General features: G+C 43.2%; 1 protein-coding gene across 2 annotated transcripts; it reads left to right on the forward strand.

The window, feature by feature from the left end:
- The first annotated feature begins 6,354 nt into the window (after positions 1-6,354).
- Positions 6,355-19,523, forward strand: LOC110538603. 2 transcript variants are annotated; one of them, XM_036938679.1, is made up of 2 exons: positions 6,355-6,471; positions 16,616-19,523. In XM_036938679.1, exon 2 carries the CDS (start codon positions 16,635-16,637, stop codon positions 18,237-18,239), a length of 1,605 nt encoding a protein of 534 aa, XP_036794574.1. In that variant the 5' UTR covers positions 6,355-6,471; positions 16,616-16,634; the 3' UTR covers positions 18,240-19,523. The 2 variants fall into 2 exon arrangements, with proteins under 2 accessions (XP_036794574.1, XP_021481194.1); XM_021625519.2 differs by lacking the exon at positions 6,355-6,471 and adding an exon at positions 7,797-8,400 and having other exon boundaries at positions 16,616-19,522.
- Positions 19,524-19,950: the final 427 nt, after the last annotated feature.

Raw genomic sequence — 19,950 nt, forward strand, 5'->3', positions numbered from 1 at the left:
AAGTGCACACTTTTGGAGGAAGGATAGATTATTAAGATGCAGAGTTACCTCACTCATTAGTCATGTCAATCAATGGCTAACGCTTGACTTCTGATGCATCCAGGTGTACCTCCACCCTTCCACTTGGGGGCGATAAAGGGCAGAGGAACATTGATTCTACCTTCGCTAGTAGGTACGTAGAAGATAGAAGTGTCCCTTAACCACAGATCAGGATCAGTCACCCCATACTCCAATCATGAATAAAAGTGAGGTTTGCATTTGAGCATCAGATGTACAATAATATCTATAATAACGCTGAAATTAATGATACAGCAACAGTTATGTAATTGCATACTAGCATTTTATTACAGAAATGGAATAAGGAACAGTTTCTATTGTGTTATTTAAAAAAACACTCAAAGTCATTACTATGCAATTAAAGTGAAATAGCCATGATGTCAGTAGTGTTACTGAACAGACCAAGCACTATGTCAACCAAGCACTATGTCAACCAATCACTATGTCATCCAAGCACTATGTCAACCAAGCACTATGTCAACCAAGCACTATGTCAACCAAGCACTACGTCAACCAAGCACTATGTCAACTAAGCACTACATCAACCAAGCACTATGTCAACCAAGCACTACGTCAACCAAGCACTATGTCAACCAAGCACTACATCAACCAAGCACTATGTCAACCAAGCACTACGTCAACCAAGCACTATGTCAACCAAGCACTATGTCAACCAAGCACTATGTCAACCAAGCACTATGTCACCCAAGCACTATGTCAACCAAGCACTACATCAACTAAGCACTATGTCAACCAAGCACTACGTCAACCAAGCACTATGTCAACCAAGTACTATTTCAACCAAGCACTATGTCAACTAAGCACTACATCAACCAAGCACTATGTCAACCAAGCACTACGTCAACCAAGCACTATGTCAACCAAGCACTATGTCAACCAAGCACTATGTCAACCAAGCACTACATCAACCAAGCACTATGTCAACCAAGCACTATGTCAACCAAGCACTATGTCAACCAAGCACTACGTCAACCAAGCACTATGTCAACCAAGCACTATGTCAACCAAGCACTATGTCAACCAAGCACTACGTCAACCAAGCACTACGTCAACCAAGCACTACGTCAACCAAGCACTACGTCAACCAAGCACTACGTCAACCAAGCACTATGTCAACCAAGCACTATGTCAACCAAGCACTACGTCAACCAAGCACTATGTCAACCAAGCACTATGTCAACCAAGCACTATGTCAACCAAGCACTACGTCAACCAAGCACTATGTCAACCAAGCACTATGTCAACCAAGCACTATGTCAACCAAGCACTACGTCAACCAAGCACTATGTCAACCAAGCACTATGTCAACCAAGCACTACGTCAACCAAGCACTACGTCAACCAAGCACTATGTCAACCAAGCACTATGTCAACCAAGCACTACGTCAACCAAGCACTATGTCAACCAAGCACTATGTCATCCAACCACTATGTCAACCAAGCACTATGTCAGCGTTATTAAAGCAGTGTGCTACATTCTGTCTTGTGTGACGTATTAACAAGTTCGTGACAATGACAGTGTAACAAGGTACAAGGGATAAGGATAATGACAGGGTGATGTAAGTAAGCGCATCACAGAAACCCCTGACCTCTGCTCTGTATACATACACACGTACATGCAATGTCACATGGCTGACACCTTCTGACACAGAGACACACAAATCCTCTGCCAAATGCAAAGATACACACACAAACCTCCTACAACACACACAAACACACACACACATGAACTGTCTACACACACACACACACACATTCATACACACACACACACACACACACACACACACATACACACACACACACACACACACACACACACACACACACACACACACACACACACACACACACACACACACACACACACACACACACACACCCTGTCCTGTGGGACTGACAGATGGAAAGGGGCAGAGGAACAGAACAGGGACAGAGGCTTGTGGAATTGGGCCTGTCCTTCCTTTGTGCAGTGGGTACGCTGTAAGTCTATCCTCTACTAATTGCCAGAGCGGTTCACATACAAAGTCTGCCTGTGAAACCCTATACTGCCGGGTGTCGTTCAGTGAGTAAAGTTTACAATGTGTAACAATGTTCCTCTGGCAGAAAGAGAGAGGGAGAAAAGACAGATGGATAAGGGAATGGAGAGAAAAGGCATATGTACGCATAACGGAGAAGTGGAGATGCATAAGGGAGAGATAGAATCGAGGTACAAACATGAAAAGACATCATATTTTGCATTGATACCGTTATGAGTGAGAATCAACAGTATATACAGATCTAGGATCTTAATTTGATCCCCCTGTTGCAGGAGAACTTGTAGTGTATTTAAGGTTTAAAAAGGCTTCTGAAGTTCGTAATTTCCACTTAGAAATATCATACTTGATTTTGACTTACGAAAAATATATTAACCCCTACAAAATGTACATTATTAATAATCCACATAATATTTCCCATTTCCTGTTGCTGCAGGATTATTTTTCTACTGTGGCAAACTGTCTCAAATTAAGGTCCTACATCTGTAGCGTGGGTTGCCAGATAATGTAATGCAGAGCCCCCTCTCCCCTCAGCTCTAGTTTCTCTCCCATTCAAACCTGTTTCTCATTAAGGATTAAACTGAAGTTAGTCCTCTGTTCCCATAATTAAGACATTCCTTACATCCAACTCCTCTGATTTTTTAAAATTCCCCTAGCTCTCTCGCTCTCCCACACTTTCTCCCAAAGGTGAATATCACATACAGGATATAGACTTGAGGCTTTCTGTGTGTTCGTGTAGCTGTGTTAAATGTTTTTATGAGTGAGTATGTGTATAAATGTTTTTATGAGTTTGTGTGTGTGTGTGTGTGTGTGTGTGTGTGTGTGTGTGTGTGTGTGTGTGTGTGTGTGTGTGTGTGTGTGTGTGTGTGTGTGTGTGTGTGTGTGTGTGTGTGTGTGTTTCAGTGGCGGCTCCTCTGAGCAGAAAGGGGAGGACTCTGTGAATTTCATAAAAATGAAAATAGTGAAACATTAAGAAAGTTATCATTTTTAGATAAAACTATACTAAATATATGTACTAAATACTATACTAAACTATACTAAATACATGTTACCAAATAACTGATTAAAACACACTGTTTTGCATTGAAGGTCTGCGGTAGTCTTCTCACCCTTTTCCATAGACTTACAAAGTATTTATGACAACTTCCGGAGGAAGAGCTCTTGCAGCATGAACTGACATGTTGTCCATCCAAACAGAGGATCAGAGAAAGATCGCATAAGCTACAGTTAGCTATAGCACTGCAGTGCATAAAATGTGATGAGTAGTTGACTCAAAGAGAGAGAAAGACAATAGTTGAACAGTTTTGAACAAATGAATTTATTCAAAAATAAAGGAGAAAGAGCAGGGAGAAAGAGAGGGAGATAAATGTTGTTGTATTTCGTTGTATACATAGCGGAACTATATTAATGTAGCTAGCTGGCTAAGGCTATCCAACACTTTCAATTCAAGGTAAGCCACCGGTGTAATTGCTAAACTGATTGCTGTACACTACTGCATGATTGTACACATGGATTGGATTGATAGTAGCTATGTTGACTATGACATTAGCTAATATGGTGACAACTTTGTATGCAGTGTGCAGTGATTATGGACTTGGAGAGGTTTTGTCCACAAGGGAAGGGAAAATGTGAGAAGAGGAGAGCACATAGATGTGATGATGCTGTTTGTATGGTTGCTATGAAAGTGAACTGTATGATCAGGGGTGTATTAATTCCGCCAATTCTGTTGCAAAACGTTTCTTAAACAGAAGCAAACGCAACAAAACGGGGATGGACCTACCTGAATTTGTCCAATAGAAACTCTTGTTTTAGTTGCAAAACGTAATGTTTTGAAAACCGTTTGGACTAATGACTACACCCTAGATCAGCTGAAGTGTGCAAGGGGGTATTGAATGTGTCACTGTCTGTCACCTTGATTACTCCAATTTGTCTCTTGACCTGTATGATCTGTATGTTATAAACATTCATTTGTAGGCTAGGATGTAGCAACCTCATGGGTATAGGGCAAGTTTCATTAACATGCAGTAGCCTAAACCTATCACTGTTACACTGAACTTTTTTTAACCTTTAAGCAAGTCAGTTAAGAACAAATTCTTATTTTCAATGATGGCCTAGGAACTGCCTGTTCAGGGGCAGAACGACAGATTTGTACCTCGTCATCTCAGGGATTTGAACGTGCAACCTTCTCGGTTAATAGTCCAACGCTCTAACCACCAGGCTACCCTGCCACCCCGGAACTGGGTGAATGGAATAGGAATGACAGACAGACATTCAATATTCTGTAATAGAAATAAGGCCATGCTCATTAAAAAGAAGAAATCGTCCTCCCTAATGTTAAACGGCACCGACCACCACTAGTGTCTTAGTGTGTAGGCTATGTCTGGTCTGCTTTGGAACCCCATCACACAGCCTCTCTGACCCTCCCTTTCCTGTGAAATTCAATTTCAGGCTTGAGTGATTATTCCTCAGATATGTCTGCATTATGGTCAGACGTCTGTGTAGCAGAGCTCACTTACTGCTGGGGGGCGAGGTGAGATGCTCCCCCCTCTCTCCTCCCTACCTCCACCCAGACAGAGCCAGTCACACGTTCATCATGAGATAGTATCCCCCCATCCCCTCAGTGAGCCGAACCTTTACCTCCGTGCCACAGAGGCAGGGTAGTACCGTGGCCGGTGAGGGTGACTGGGGCGTTTCCTGGAGTCGCGGGCTAATTGGGTCAGATTGCGGTGAGTGGAGCATTACGCCTGAAATTAGAAACACATGTGGCCGCTCTTCGTACCCAAGTCTGAAAAAGAGGAGGAACGGGGGATGGTGAGGTTCATGAAGAGAGAGTTTAGATGTAGTAAGAGAGTGAGAGTTGAGGAGAGAATGTGAATGGAGAAAGGGGGAATAGTGAGATGTGAGGTGATAAAGTGGACAAAGTGAGAGGGGAGAGAGACATGATATGAAGGGAGAGAGACATGGAAAGAGAGAGGCAGAGAGACATGAAAATATAGTGGGCGGGTTAGAGAGAGTAGGGGGAGAAGGAATGAGAGTTAATGGAAGATTGACACAGCCTGGGGGAAAGGGTGAGTTCAATAATTGAAGTTAAGTCTGACGCGTCTGCCTTCATGCCCCTGGTCTCTGGTGAGGGCAATCAGACTGTATAACCTCCACCCTGACAGCTTGGCTATTTGCAATAATTGCCACAATTACACTGATATTTGGCTGAGGTAAAATTGACGGGATATTCATTGCTTTGGTAATAAATCCATGTTTGATGACATTTTGTGTGAGTTTAAAATGTTTCTGTGTTTTTTGAGGTTATTGGATTGGTGCAAATTGCAATAACATGATTGTATTGTTATGTTTGTTTGTTAGTTATTGATGCCAATTAGCTACATGTACACGAGATGAATGAAAGACCAATGGATCACGAGAGTCATTTATTTATTTATGACATTTCATGTGTCTGTGTGTGCATTTTAAAATGTGCCATGTATTTATGCAGCATGGTCTCTACATCTATTAGCAGAGAATGTTTGGATAATGTGATATGTGTTTCATGTGACAGAACAATGCTCCAGGTGAAAGGGTGTACTGATGTGGTTCTGGGAGAGAGAGAGAGAGAGAGAGAGAGAGAGAGAGAGAGAGAGAGAGAGAGAGAGAGAGAGAGAGAGAGAGAGAGAGAGAGAGAGAGAGAGAGAGAGAGAGAGAGAGAGAGAGAGAGAGAGAGAGAGAGAGAGAGAGAGAGAGAGAGAGAGAGAGAGAGAGAGAGAGAGAGAGAGAGAGAGAGAGAGAGAGAGAGAGAGAGAGAGAGAGAGAGAGAGAGAGAGAGAGAGAGAGAGAGAGAGAGAGAGAGAGAGAGAGAGAGAGAGAGAGAGAGAGAGAGAGAGAGAGAGAGAGAGAGAGAGAGAGAGAGAGAGAGAGAGAGAGAGAGAGAGAGAGAGAGAGAGAGAGAGAGAGAGAGAGAGAGAGAGAGAGAGAGAGAGAGAGAGAGAGAGAGAGAGAGAGAGAGAGAGAGAGAGAGAGAGAGAGAGAAATAAGAGAGAGAGAGAGAGAGAGAGAGAGAGAGAGAGAGAGAGAGAGAGAGAGAGAGAGAGAGAGAGAGAAATAACTTTTGTCCCTACATGTGTTGACCTTACTCTCACTGTCTTTGTTTGACTGTCATCTCTGTCAATACCTTGCTAACTCTCTCTCGCTCTCCCTCTCTCACTGATGTAACCTCGGGCAGAAATATCTAAGTGTGCACAGAACAAGTTCAGACAAAAAAGCAGAGAGAGAATGGTGGGAGGGTTCCAAGGACTGCCACTTTTAGGGAGGAATGCCATGAGGGAGACACCGGGGAAGAACAGCAAAGAGGGTGAGGATATGAAGAGGTAATAACATCCAAATCTTATTTCAGGGCTGCTCCTGTATGTGTGAGAGAGATTGAGTGTATTTGATGGAGTGTGTGCGGCAGTGCGCATGTGTGTGTTGGGAGGAAAACAGTAGCAGTCAGTCACAGAGTGCTATCTATCAACATCCCTTTAGGTCTGACTGTATTGACAGTGGTAAGTACCCCCATCTTTGAGTGAGTTCTACATTTTAGCTAGTTCCACTATACACAACTGACCCGTTTAGCAGTTGGAGTTTGAAAAGTTCTTTTCATTCTCCCCCTCTTTCTCTGTCTCCTTTTCTGTCCCCATCTCTCCCATCCCAAAAGTCTTTCATGAGCAGTCTCACAGGGGCAGGGTTGTAACACAAACCTCCTCTCTTTTGTCTCCATTCTTTTCCTTATCCTTTCATCTTTTTAAACATTCATTGGAAAAAAAAGGTTTTAGTGAGATGGAAACCACTACCTTGGTAAAGAAAGAGAGTGTCTGAGAGACGCAGACACAGGGAAAAGGTAAAGCCTTCCTCTGCTCATCTACCAATTTATGGTTTCCTTTTCAACAACAAACTTCAAGGTGGACTGACTCAGTGGACATGCTGTTCTCCAAGGTTAAAAGAACATAGGCTACATACTCAGCTGGCGCGAAGACCCATCTAGATGAACTCTCTGTCATAACTCCACTGTCTTCACAGTAGCCTAGGTCTCAGCTCTCAGCCATGGTTTCATCTTCACCAGTTTGTTGTTGAGTCGGTCAAACCTCAAACGTTGGCCTAAAGACCTACACAGTAGCCTAGTATACTAGACAGGCGGTCTGGTATATGTCAGCTATCTTCAAACAATCAGAAGATAGCTGTCCAAAGTCATCCAAACACCTCAAATTCTGATTAGGTACACTATTTACAGGTAGGTTATGATGTGTTATATGCACTAGTTAACCTGACTTATATTCATCAGCACCCAAAATGTCCCACCTCATCCAATTACCTCAAATTCTGATTAGGTACAGCACTTATGGGTCGTGTTATGATGTGTTATATGCATTAGACAGTAAGCCTAGACAGTAGGCGAGTTATGAACCTGAACCCAGTTTAGCCTCATGATTTCCCAGGGAAAGGAAGGCTGAGGTAAAGGTAAATCATTGCTTAAATTATTATATTAAATCTATAATACTGTTTTTCTTTATCCCTAATAACCAGCAGTTAGGCTGTTTGGGGCTATACATTTTGTATTGAGAAAATTTGGCATTCGATATCCCTCTCACAGATGTTCCTCGTCCTGTTGTTTCTTCTGTGCTTTCTTTCCCCCTCTGTCCTTTACCCCTTTCAAAAAACTCGCTCGCCCCGTCTTGTCCTCCCTCTCCTCCGCTCCAAAAGCAACCAGAAGCTATTCGCGTTTAGGCTACAGGCGGAGTTTTTGAGAACTGGGAAGAATTTGACAAACTTTGTTGATCCCAACGTAGCCTAAACGGACCGCAGCGCTTCACTGCCAGTCGTTATAGAGACATCGATTAGTTTACTGTGTATGTCGACTTCAATTTAAATTGCAGTTCCTCTTTTCATGGAATATGAAGAACAACGTCAGGAGGATGAGATCTTGACCGAATCATGCATAGATCTTTCTTTTTTCTTTTATCAAACATCGCGTTGTCTATCTGGTTTTAAAGCGCGGTTAGGACGGAGCAGTTTTTGCATGTTTATTTTTTCTTCCCGTCGTTTTTTTAAATGATTGTTGTTTAATTCAAACGGACATGGCTAACTGATAGAATAAAAAAAAATTGTGACGTGGGAAGTACATTTGAATTGAATATGAAAACGTAACTTTTCCATTTAAACCAATATTGAGTTTTACCACTTCGCCAACTCTCTCGGACCATTAGTCTATAACCAATGTGATGTCAACTGGAAGGACGCGTGGTCCGGATCTCACCTAAACGGTACACATTTACTTGTCGTGTCCATTTTACAAACTGCAGTTCATGTATATGTTAATTTGTTTGCATATGTATTAACACGAGCTATGGACACTACTGTTGGGTTTGCCACAGCGCATTATTGGATAGCCTAATTTAAATCTCCATCAATGTTTTTTTTTTCTTTCACAAGTATTCAGATATGATAACAGGCTACGGGTATAACCTAATCCTAATCTGCAGGTGTATGCTAGAGATCACAGAAATTGACAGGTCATCAGGCCAATTGATCCATAATCTACTGAAATCTTGCCTATAGTCTACTTTGTGGCAATTTTTGAGATTTAGGTTGTTGTTTACCTCGTGTTAAAAGTATTCAATGGCATTAAGTGCACGATGTCCCCGAAATATTAGACTACTATGACTATGTCACTATACCAGTAGCAGAGTGCATTAAAGCCACAATCTGAGTATGTGTTTCAGCCAAACATCAGACCCATACTTGGTTTGGTAGGAAGCTGAGAGATGGGGTTTAGGAAATGTAACCACTCTCGTATTCATAGTGGGGCTTTGAATGCAAGTACTGACAATCTATTGCATGCATAGTGGTTTAAAACATTTTGCAGCAATACATTGTTTGTTTACTGAAGTAAATAAGGCCTACAACCCTATATTTTCTGTTGTGATGCAGTAAGAAGACGGTTATATTAAACTCATGAGGAATAATACATTCTATACAAGAATCAATGGTTATATCATTCATTGAAATAAAAAGAACCAAAGAACAGCAGAATTTGCCGTGCAAACGTGGCCCTTTGCGCACCTTCAGTTGGTTAAATGCTTAAGGAAGGTTTAAGGAAGGTTTTTCAACGCCGATTAGGTAAGAACATGGTACCATATGGAATGTTTCCTTCATGGAGGCTCCCTTCTGGTAGACAGCTTAATTCACACTGCACTGCTGCTCTCCTTTCTTCCTATGGACAGATTGACTGTAATTTATCCTTTGGATCAGTGCCTGATTAGATTTGACAGGTCCTTGCATATTCATGTTTATGTTGTGTGTGTGTGTGTGCTTTTTTGTGTGTGGGGTGTGTGTGTCCTAACAAAAAATTTATCAACCCCTACAAAAAAATGTCCATTATTTATAATCCACCTAATAATTCACATTTTGTGTTTCTACAGGATTATTTTCCTGCTATAGCAAACTGGCACAAATTAAGATTCTGTGTGTGTGTGTGTGTGTGTGTGTGTGTGTGTGTGTGTGTGTGTGTGTGTGTGTGTGTGTGTGTGTGTGTGTGTGTGTGTGTGTGTGTGTGTGTGTGTGTAAATGTGAACTGAAAAAGCTGTACACAGAGCCAAGGCCAGAGAGAGCCCAGGGTAGATACCCAGTTAGACTAAAGCGTGGAATGACACAATCATAGAATCCTAATTAATGGGCTGTTTGCACAGAAGGACAGCTAAGCACTGTTACGTGCTCAAAACTCATGAGCACAAGGCTTTTACTCCGTCTCAGGCCATACAGAGACAGAGAAAAACAAAGACAAACAATCTGCTGTAGTGTTTCCTCTGCTCTAGGCACAGCAGGTGTCACAGGCGTGAAGTTGACCTCTGTCACAGTTAGGCTATGAAGAAGTCCACACATTGCACTGACTAATCTGGTCTATGGACGGATGATTTCAGTACACACACACATGTCCATAAGGTTACGTGTTGACTCCAAAGAGATATGATTATCCCGGCTGGTCTGGGCCTTGACATAATGAATCATCTCAGACGGACAAATGGACACCCGGCCCATTACCCACACATGAAGGGGATTAGTTGTTAACAGGATAATTGCACAGCAGCCACTGCCAGGTGTGGAGCCAGCTTAATGGAATTCTCTTCACACTGTTTCCTAACAGAGCCTCCCAGACTAATTCTGGCTTCCCAGTCTCATTCCTCTCCATCCTCTCTCTCACTCCTCCTTCTCTGTCATTTCAGACCCACAATATACTTCTCAGGTAACCATCTAAAAGATAATTCAAACCAACAACCATAAGGCACCTATCCCTAATCACCAGGTTTATTTGTGAGATTTAGGCCTAGCTGTAAGTTGTACGTGTGACTTTGTTGTAGCAGTGTTACTTTGTGTCTGTTTATTTGAAGATCATTTAAAAATGAGTATGTTTTTGAACTGTTGGGCAGTTTGGTTTTCTGTAGGAACTTGGAGGAGTGTTTTGGTTTGGGGTTAGAAGGTTTGTTTTGACAGGGTTTGGGGTTTGGATTGTTTGTTTGGATAATGTTTGGAGGTTTTGTAAATTAGTTGGGAAAGTCTTGTGTTTTCTTATAGTTTTGAATCTGTGGTTTTGGGATGTTTTTTCTATAGACCGACTGTGTTCGTTTGTGAGATTTGCTGGTCAGACAGTGTTTGGGTCTTATCCAGACAGCTGAGGAGTGAGGAGGTCCTTGTCTGGCCATGCAGGGAGTGTAAATGGCGCGTGTCATTGTAGCAAATGGAGCATGATGATGAAAAGCTTCTGTGCCACAGAGTACACTGATATGGTCTCCAGCGCGTGTGTCTGCCTGCCTGTCTGGTGTGTGTTCTCAGAAAACCTTACAACCAGCTCTTCCACTAAACACACACACAGCCTTAAGATTGTTTTTATATACATGATCCCTATGTATAAAAATACATGGGGATCATAATGCCACTGATTGAATAATTGACTGTTGTTCACCTCTCTCTGTCTCTGTCTCTGTCTCTGTCTCTGTCTCTCTGTCTGTGTTGTCTGTTGCCACATGTCTGTTGTCTGTTGCCACATGGCACAGTGCATGTTCATCTATAATTGACAGTGCTCTTCTGCAGCTCACCATCTGTCTGGGCTGGAACTAACCAGAACCCAGAATGGCACTTCAGGACACTTTATCTGCATACAGCACACAGCACACCTGTGTTTACGAACTTATGGATGGCCCTGTGCCAATAAGAGCAAACAGGTAAAGAGTCCTTTGATGTGATTTGTGTATCACCAGGGAACGAGGCCCACAGCATATGCAAGCATAAATACATGGCTGATGTGTCATCTAATGTCCCTGGTTCTTTTACTAATCACTACTGCATTGTGTCCCAGGTGTGGTCAGGTGTAGTGAATCTCTTGTCATTTCTCTTTCTCTCACTGTATCTTTCTTTCTCCCTCTCTGTCTAACTCGCTCAACCTCCTACCCCCCCTCCCTATCTGTCCCCTCCCCCCCTTCTCAGTCTCCCCCTTCCCCTTTCTCAGTCTGTTGTCTGGTCTGGGGACACCTGAAGATAGCAGTAAACCCACATCACAGACATTCTGAGCATTCTACCTTTTTAAACTCTTTCTAAATATCCTCCTCCCATTTTTCACACAACAACAGATTAAATAGAAGTGACACATGACTCAGTCTTGGAAGTGGGTTCATCTTTTTCTGGGTGGAGGCCATATGCTCTCCCAGAGGAATCCTCATAATCATGGTTGACTAGTCCTACATGATGTGTGACACCATCATGATATGCCACATATGTAGCAGGCCTCTTCAGACAAAACGCGAACCAGAGGAAGGCATGTGTGGTTGCTGTACTGATCAGTGTTTCCCTTATATTCCTTTAACAGTGGCGCATAGCCGCTGCTAAATTGTTGGCGCTAAGTTCAGAGTGACAAGTTCAGAGCGACAAGTTATAACAAGTTACATATCTTCCTCAGATTCTCATCAGATCTTCCAAGAAACCTCCCATGTAACTAGCTAGCTAGTTTGTAATCCTGGAAGTGCAGCCAACCATAGAGATAGTGCCCAAATCTAGTGCCCAAAATCCAGTTTGAGCATGGGCAGCGCCATTGAGGACTTTTACCATTTTGAAGTAGTCAACTGGGTGGGACTTCCTATGGGTTAAGGAAGGATCACATAATTCCATCCAGGTTATCAGGAGGGGGGGGGGGGGGGGGGTAGAAGAAGAAAATTAACTATTTCAAAATGGAGATGGCCTCAATGGTGCTGTCCATGCTCTTACAGACGCCCTAATGGGACAGATACAATGTTGAGTCCTCTAACTATCTCTATGAGCCATCCCTATTAATACAGATGTAGGATCTTAATTTGATCGCCCTGCAGGACATTTTAAAACATGTTGTGTATTTGAGGTTTAAAAGGGCTGCTGAAGTTTGTAATTTCCACTTTGAAATTACAGACTGATTTTTCGTAAAGGGAAAATCATCAATCCCTACAAAAATGTCCATTAATTATAATCCACATAATAATTAAAATGTCCTGTTGCTGCAGGATAATTATAATCAACATAATAATTTACATTTCCTGTAGCTGCAGGATTATTTTCCTGCTGTAGCAAACTGGCTCAAATTAAGATCCTACATGTGTAGATGTATGTAATAATTATGATACAGTAACTTTACACTAGCTAAATTATTTTTAGGGTTCATATAGAATTGACTGGGGATGTCATTGAGGTCATGAGATAAAAGGAAACTGTCCTCGATTTTCAGAAGAGTTCTAAAGGAAGAGAACATAATTATATTTTGGAGTAGAATGTCCTTTCAAAAAATCCTTAATGTTACACTTTTACATGAAACTACATGAAAGTTGACATACTAATATGACATTGAAGCTCAGTCAATAGACTATTATTGTAGTACCATATTATCTTGAAAGCGTATCAAGTTGAATATGATGGTCTGCTTTGCCCTCTGGTGGCAGGTGTGAGTGAGAGGACAGAGGATTGGTTAAAATAAAATTTTATTGGTTAGATACACGTGTTTAGCAGATGTTATTGCGGGTGTAGCGAAATGCTTGTGTATCTAGCTCCAACAGTGCAATAATATCTAACAAGTAATATCTAACAATTTCACAACAATACAAACAATACACACAAATCCAAAGTAAAGGAATGGAATTAAGAATATATAAATATTTGGACAAGCAATGTCAGAGCGGCATAGACTAAGATACAGCAGAGTAGAATAGAATACAGTATATACATATGAGATGAGTAATGCAATATGTAAACATTATTAAAGTGACCAGTGTTCCCTTATTAAAGTGGCCAGGAATTTCAAGTATATGTATATAAGGCAGCAGCCTCTAAGGTGCTACTGATGGCTACAGTATTTGCTGATGGCCTTGAGATAGAAGCTGTTTTTCAGTCTCCCGGTCCCAGCTTTGATGCACCTGTACTGACCTCGCCTTCTGGATGATAGCGGGGTGAACAGGCAGTGGCTTGGGTGGTTGTTGTCTTTGATGATCATTTTTGGCCTTCCTGTGACATCTGGTGCTGTAGGGCAGGTAGTTTGCCCCTGGTGATGCGTTGGGCAGACCGCACCACCCTCTGAAGAGCCCTGCGGTTGCGTGCGGTGCAGTTACCAGATGATGATACAGTCCGACAGGATGCATCTGTAAAGGTTTGTGAGGGTTTTAGGTATCAAGTCAAATTTGTTCAGCCTCCTGAGGTTGAAGAGGTGCTGTTGTGCCTTCTTCACTACAGTGTCTGTGTGGGTGGACCAATTCAGTTTGTCAGTGACGTGTACGCCGAGGAACTTGAAGCTTTCCACCTTCTCCACTGCGGTCGCCGTCAATGTGGATAGGGGGTGCTCCCACTGCTGTTTCCTAAAGTCCACAATCAGCTTTGTTTTGTTGACATTACGTGAGAGGTTATTTTCCTGGCACCATACTCCCAGGGCGCTCACCTCCTCCCTTTAGGCTGTCTCATCATCCCTTTAGGCTGTCTAATCAGTCCTACTACTGTTGTGTCATCTGCAAACTTGATGATTGAGTTGGAGGCGTGCGTGGCCACGCAGTCATGTGTGAACATGGAGTATAGGAGGGGGCTGAGCACACACTCTTGTGGGGCCCCTGTGTTAAGGATCAGCGAAGTGGAGGTGTTGTTTCCTACCTTCAAACCTGGGGGCCCCAAGCTTAATGATGAGCTTGGAGGGTACTATGATGTTGGATACTGAGCTATAGTCAATGAAAAGCATTCTTACGTAGGTATTCCTCTTGTCCAGATGGGATAGGGCTGTGCGATGGCGATTGCATCATCTGTGGATCTATTGGGGCGGTAAGCAAATTTAAGTGGGTCTAGGGTGTCAGGTAAGGTAGAGGTGATATGATCTTTGACTAGTCTCTCAAAGCACTTCATGATGACAGAAGTGAGTGCTACGGGGCGATAGTCATTTAGTTTAGTTACCTTTGCTTTCTTGGGTACAGGAACAATGGTGGACATCTTGAAAGAAGTGGGGACAGCAGACTGGGATAGGGAGAGTTTGAATATGTCCGTAAACACTCCAGCCAGCTGGTCTGCACATGCTCTGAGGACGCGGCTTGGGATGCGGTCTGGGCCGGCAGCCTTGCAAGGGTTAACACGCTTAAAAGTCTTACTCAAGTTGGCCACGGAGAAGGAGAGCCCACAGTCCTTGGTACGGGGCCACGTCGGTGGCACAGTGTTATCCTCAAAGCGTGCGAAGAAGGTGTTTAGCTTCTCTGGAAGTACTAGGGAAGCGTTTAAAGGTTTATCTGGTATCACTCATCATTCATCATTGTGTTCATAGGAGGTTGTGATGTAAACTTTCAGAGAATTGGCCAAGGGCCAGGATTTTCTGGAGCCTTTGAGAAGAAAAACTGTTCTTCAAGTATTTCTGGTTTCACTTTTAAAATTTTCTAAGTTCAGCATCTGTCACAACAACAATTAAGTGATTAGTTCAGTTATTACTGTGAAATTCCTTATTTTCTGCCACAAGGCAAAACATTTATTGGATCAAAGCTTGCGTATTTACTCGTATGCACATGTATGTTTTTGCAAACTGACATGCACCAAACCAAATCTGTTTATAGAATTGACCAAAGGGACTACTTCGCACACAACCATAGATTGGGCACAGAGGACCAACTGCAACTACAAACATTTGATGTTTTACGCCCTTAAAAGTTGAAAAAAGCCTTTCGAAACCCTAAGGCCTCATTATGACTGCTTGAGTTGTAATTCATTTCCTTTGGCGGTGAGATTAATGACCCACAGTCGACACACATAGCAGGATTATAGAGGCTCCATTTGAAGGCCAACAACCGGGCAGCCAACCGGGCAGCCAACCGTGCTGCATGTCCATTGACCCACTGTCTCCTCACATGGATACACTGAGCTTTCTGCAGTTTTCCCCATTTTCCATGAGTTCCGCTAAGATTATAAAGCTACAGTGCCTTGCGAAAGTATTCGGCCCCCTTGAACTTTGCGACCTTTTGCCACATTTCAGGCTTCAAACATGTGGAAGATGGTGCTCTGGTCAGATGAAACCAAAATTGAACTTTTTGGCAACAATGCAAAACGTTATGTTTGGCGTAAAAGCAACACAGCTGAACACACCATCCCCACTGTCAAACATGGTGGTGGCAGCATCATGGTTTGGGCCTGCTTTTCTTCAGCAGGGACAGGGAAGATGGTTAAAATTGATGGGAAGATGGATGGAGCCAAATACAGGACCATTCTGGAAGAATACCTGATGGAGTCTGCAAAAGACCTGAGACTGGGACGGAGATTTGTCTTCCAACAAGACAATGATCCAAAACATAAAGCAAAATCTACAATGGAGTGGTTCAAAAATAAACATATCCAGGTGTTAGAATGGCCAAGTCAAAGTCCAGACCTGAATCCAATCGAGAATCTGTGGAAAGAACTGAAAACTGCTGTTCACAAATGCTCTCCATCCAACCTCACTGAGCTCGAGCTGTTTTGCAAGGAGGAATGGGAAAAAATGTCAGTCTCTCGATGTGCAAAACTGATAGAGACATACCCCAAGCGACTTACAGCTGTAATCGCAGCAAAAGGTGGTGCTACAAAGTATTAACTTAAGGGGGCTGAATAATTTTGCACGCCCAATTTTTCAGTTTTTGATTTGTTAAAAAAGTTTGAAATATCCAATAAATGTCGTTCCACTTCATGATTGTGTCCCACTTGTTGTTGATTCTTCACAAAAAAATACAGTTTTATATCTTTATGTTTGAAGCCTGAAATGTGGCAAAAGGTTGCAAAGTTCAAGGGGGCCTAATACTTTCGCAAGGCACTGTAACAGTTAAGCTACAGGTTAGAACCAGTAAAAAGGCTTGTTTTACCTTTTCATGAGAGTTCCACATTTACTGTATTGAACACTGTTTTAACCCCACTGTTTTAACCCCAACCCCATAACCCCTCTCCTCTTTCTCTCTCTCCCCATACCCATCTCTCCATCCTCAGTTGATACGTGTTGGGAGTGATGCACTGGCTTCCCCTGGTTGCCATGGTGATCGCCTCGGCCCTGCCCTTCCCTCACAGCCCTGTGACCAGTACTGTTGCTGCGATGACGGAGCCCGGCAGTAGCCTGGACAACCACACAGAGGACATCGATGACTCTTCCAGTCGCTCCCCCGGATCTTACTCCACACGTCCAGCTCCTCAGGCCTCTGTGGACTACAACTCCCACAGTAATGCCTCACTCAAGGACTACAATGTGACTGCTGATTCTGGGAGAGCAGACAGTACAAAACGCCTCAGCGTGACGGGTGTCAAGAAAGACTACAATAACCCCTCCATAATTAAAGAGGAGGTGAAAACTTTGAAAGGGAAGCGAAAACAACAAAGTTATCTGTCAAAAAGCAATTTTCCTATAGAAAACACGAACAGCGTTGGTTTAAATAAATATTCTAACACTGATGGAGGAAAACGCAGGAGCACCAATGGCAGCAGTCATCAGGACTTCCCCTCCCAGGAGAACTATGTACTAGGGGACTATAAACCAGACAGCAGCAGAGCTGGTGATGACAGCAGCTTTAGAGACATGGCTCAGAAGGAAAACCATCATAATTCTCTAGACCCCAGGACCGATGAACAGGATCTCAGACCTCCCAACATGTATGTGGTGAAAACTTACAAACCTTCCACTAATGCTGGACACCACAGTAAAACTGGGCCAGATCCCTCCAGTCAGAGGACCCCGCAGAGAGCAGAGGCTAGGACAGAGAGCAGTGATAACAGGGGAGAGGAGGGGAGGGAGGGTGGGCCTGGGGCAGGGGCTGGGAAAGGTCCGGATCTGTCAGAGGAAGGAATGGAAGTAGGACTAGGGTTAGGACTGGGTCAGGGGCTGGGAGGTGTAAAGGAGAAGCAAGAGCTGCTGTTTTTAGATGCACACCCGCGGGTCCTTTTCTCTTCCTCTCCTCCAGAGCACCCGCCCCTCCTCCTCATGCTGGAGTCAGGCATGTTGCCCATAGAAGGAGAAGACAAGGAGGAGGAGGAGGAGGAAGTGTCGGACGCAGACGGACACATGGAGGGTCATGGGGACAGAGAGATGGACAGGAGTGTGCCGCTGAGCTGGGTGGACACTCTCAGGGGGGCCAGGGAGCCCCCTCTCCCCGCCCCCAGGCACAAGCGCTCTCACTTGTCCCACACCAGGCGGGGTGAGATGCCGGTGTGCGAGTCGGAGAGTGTGTGGGTAACGGACAAGACGACGGTCATCGACGATAGGGGTAAAACAGTCAACATCGTGCCAGAGATCAAGACAGTCAAGGGGGCGCTTAAGCAGTACTTCTATGAGACTCGCTGCCTCCAGGAGGGGCAGCAGAGGGGCGGTGGGCCGCAGCGGGAGGCAGAGGGGGCAGGGGCCTCGTCAGCGGGCACGTCAGGGGCCGTAGGTGTGTCCGGGGCCAGCTGCCGGGGCGTGGACATCAAACAGTGGGTGAGTCAGTGTAAGGCCAAGGACACATATGTCCGAGCCCTCACTGTTGACAACAACGGTCTGCAGGGCTGGAGGTGGGTCCGCATCAACTCGTCCTGCGTGTGTGTCCTACTGTCCAGAGTAACCAGGAAAAACAGAGGAAGGGAGTGAGGGCAGGAGATGGAGGAAAGGTGGAGAGGATAATGTGGACGAAATGTTAACACAGATAATGCTTGGAACATTGGATGTAATGTCAGTGAGACAGTAGGTGTTACTTTATAGGCCAGGGTGCCTCTTATCCAGAGCGACTTACATTAGTACATTCTTCTTATGATAGCTGCACTCTTACAAAAAAAGGGTTCCAAAAGGGTTCTTCGGCTGTCCCCATAGGAGAACACTTTTTAGTTCTAAGTAGAACCCTTTTTGAGGTTCTATGTAGAACCCTCTGTGGAAAGGGTTCTACCTGGAACCAAAATGGGTTCTTCAAAGGGTTCTCCTACAGGGACAGCCAAAGAACCCTTAGGTTCTAGATAGCACTTTCTTTAAAGAGTGTAGGTGAGACAACCCCTCCACCCATCACGGGCTCAGTGAGAGTGACTACACAAAAACAATAAAACCTCAACAATACAACTTAGGGAAAACTATCATATCAAAATAGTGATTTTAGAAAAGTACTGTTTGTTTCATAATTGTCTTCATGTCATACTTGTTATTGCTGAGTAATACTGTATGTAACGATGAGTTTTAAATTAATATATTTCTTTATATATGTGTACAATATGTGAACAGTATGCTTTTATGTATGAAAGTATGTATATTTATAGAGAAAGGTATGTGGAATGATAGGTTTGTTGTTGTTACATGATTCCAGCCTCTGGCGTCTGGCCTCTGCTCTGAATGGGAGAGGAAGGGACTGGCAGCACCTAGTGATTTAGCCTGATACTGCTCAACACTCCATACTGAGCACTGACCATCCCCAGTCCTCCTTTGTGAAGTCTCACAGAGAACATTATCACTGAGTGGTTTAATAGTAAGATAGAGAGGAGAATTGAGCCATGTATACTGTGAGCACAATGCTGGGTGTCATCATGATGCCCATACTGTTGTCATGAGAGCAACAGTCCATTTACAGTGTAGCCAGTCATATGTGATCAGAACATTTGAGTGACCAATAGAAACCATGCAGCAGTGTGACAACCACAGAAGCATTTTATCTCTATCTCTCCCTGTAGTTAGATCATTAGATGATTGAAGAATTCCATTCGCCTCAGTTTGCAGTTTGAACTCTGCACTCTATAGTATATGCAGTACAACATATTTATACATCTGAATTTTTGTAATACATGTATGTATATTGTAAAGGCCTGTTTCTTATTTCATAAGTAAAAGATAAACTATTATAACTTATTTTATCATGATTTTTATGCATAATGGTCTTTCCCGGCAAGTGTCAATGGTGTGATCTATCGGTGTGTGTTGTCTCTTTTTCTGTCATATACACATACAGTATATATATATGTATATATATACACATGCTGATACACAAATACACAAACCACAAATACACAAACCACAAATCCTCCCCTTACACACTCTCCTGTTGTCTACACTCGTGCCAACCCCAGGTACACAAAGTGAGAACACACACATTGGGATGTGTTGTACAACGAGTCCACTTTATTTTGTCTTTTTATCACCATCATCTTCATTACTGTTTATTTTGCAGGTGTTATTTTCAATTTGTATTATCATCTTTGTCATTCTTTTTTTTTTTTCAATCATAACACAATTTGTTTTCAAAATGTACACATACAGTAGCATATCTTAATGACCATTTTTAATGTTTCATATTTACTTTTCAAATTAGGTCAAATTAAATGAG

This window comes from Oncorhynchus mykiss, chromosome 12, assembly GCF_013265735.2.
Source record: "Oncorhynchus mykiss isolate Arlee chromosome 12, USDA_OmykA_1.1, whole genome shotgun sequence".
In the NCBI taxonomy this organism is placed as follows: Eukaryota; Metazoa; Chordata; class Actinopteri; order Salmoniformes; family Salmonidae; genus Oncorhynchus; species Oncorhynchus mykiss.

Coding starts and splice junctions, on each gene's coding strand:
- LOC110538603 (XM_036938679.1), top strand. CDS start 16,635: ATGCACTGGCTTCCCCTGGTTGCCATGGTGATCGCCTCGGCCCTGCCC.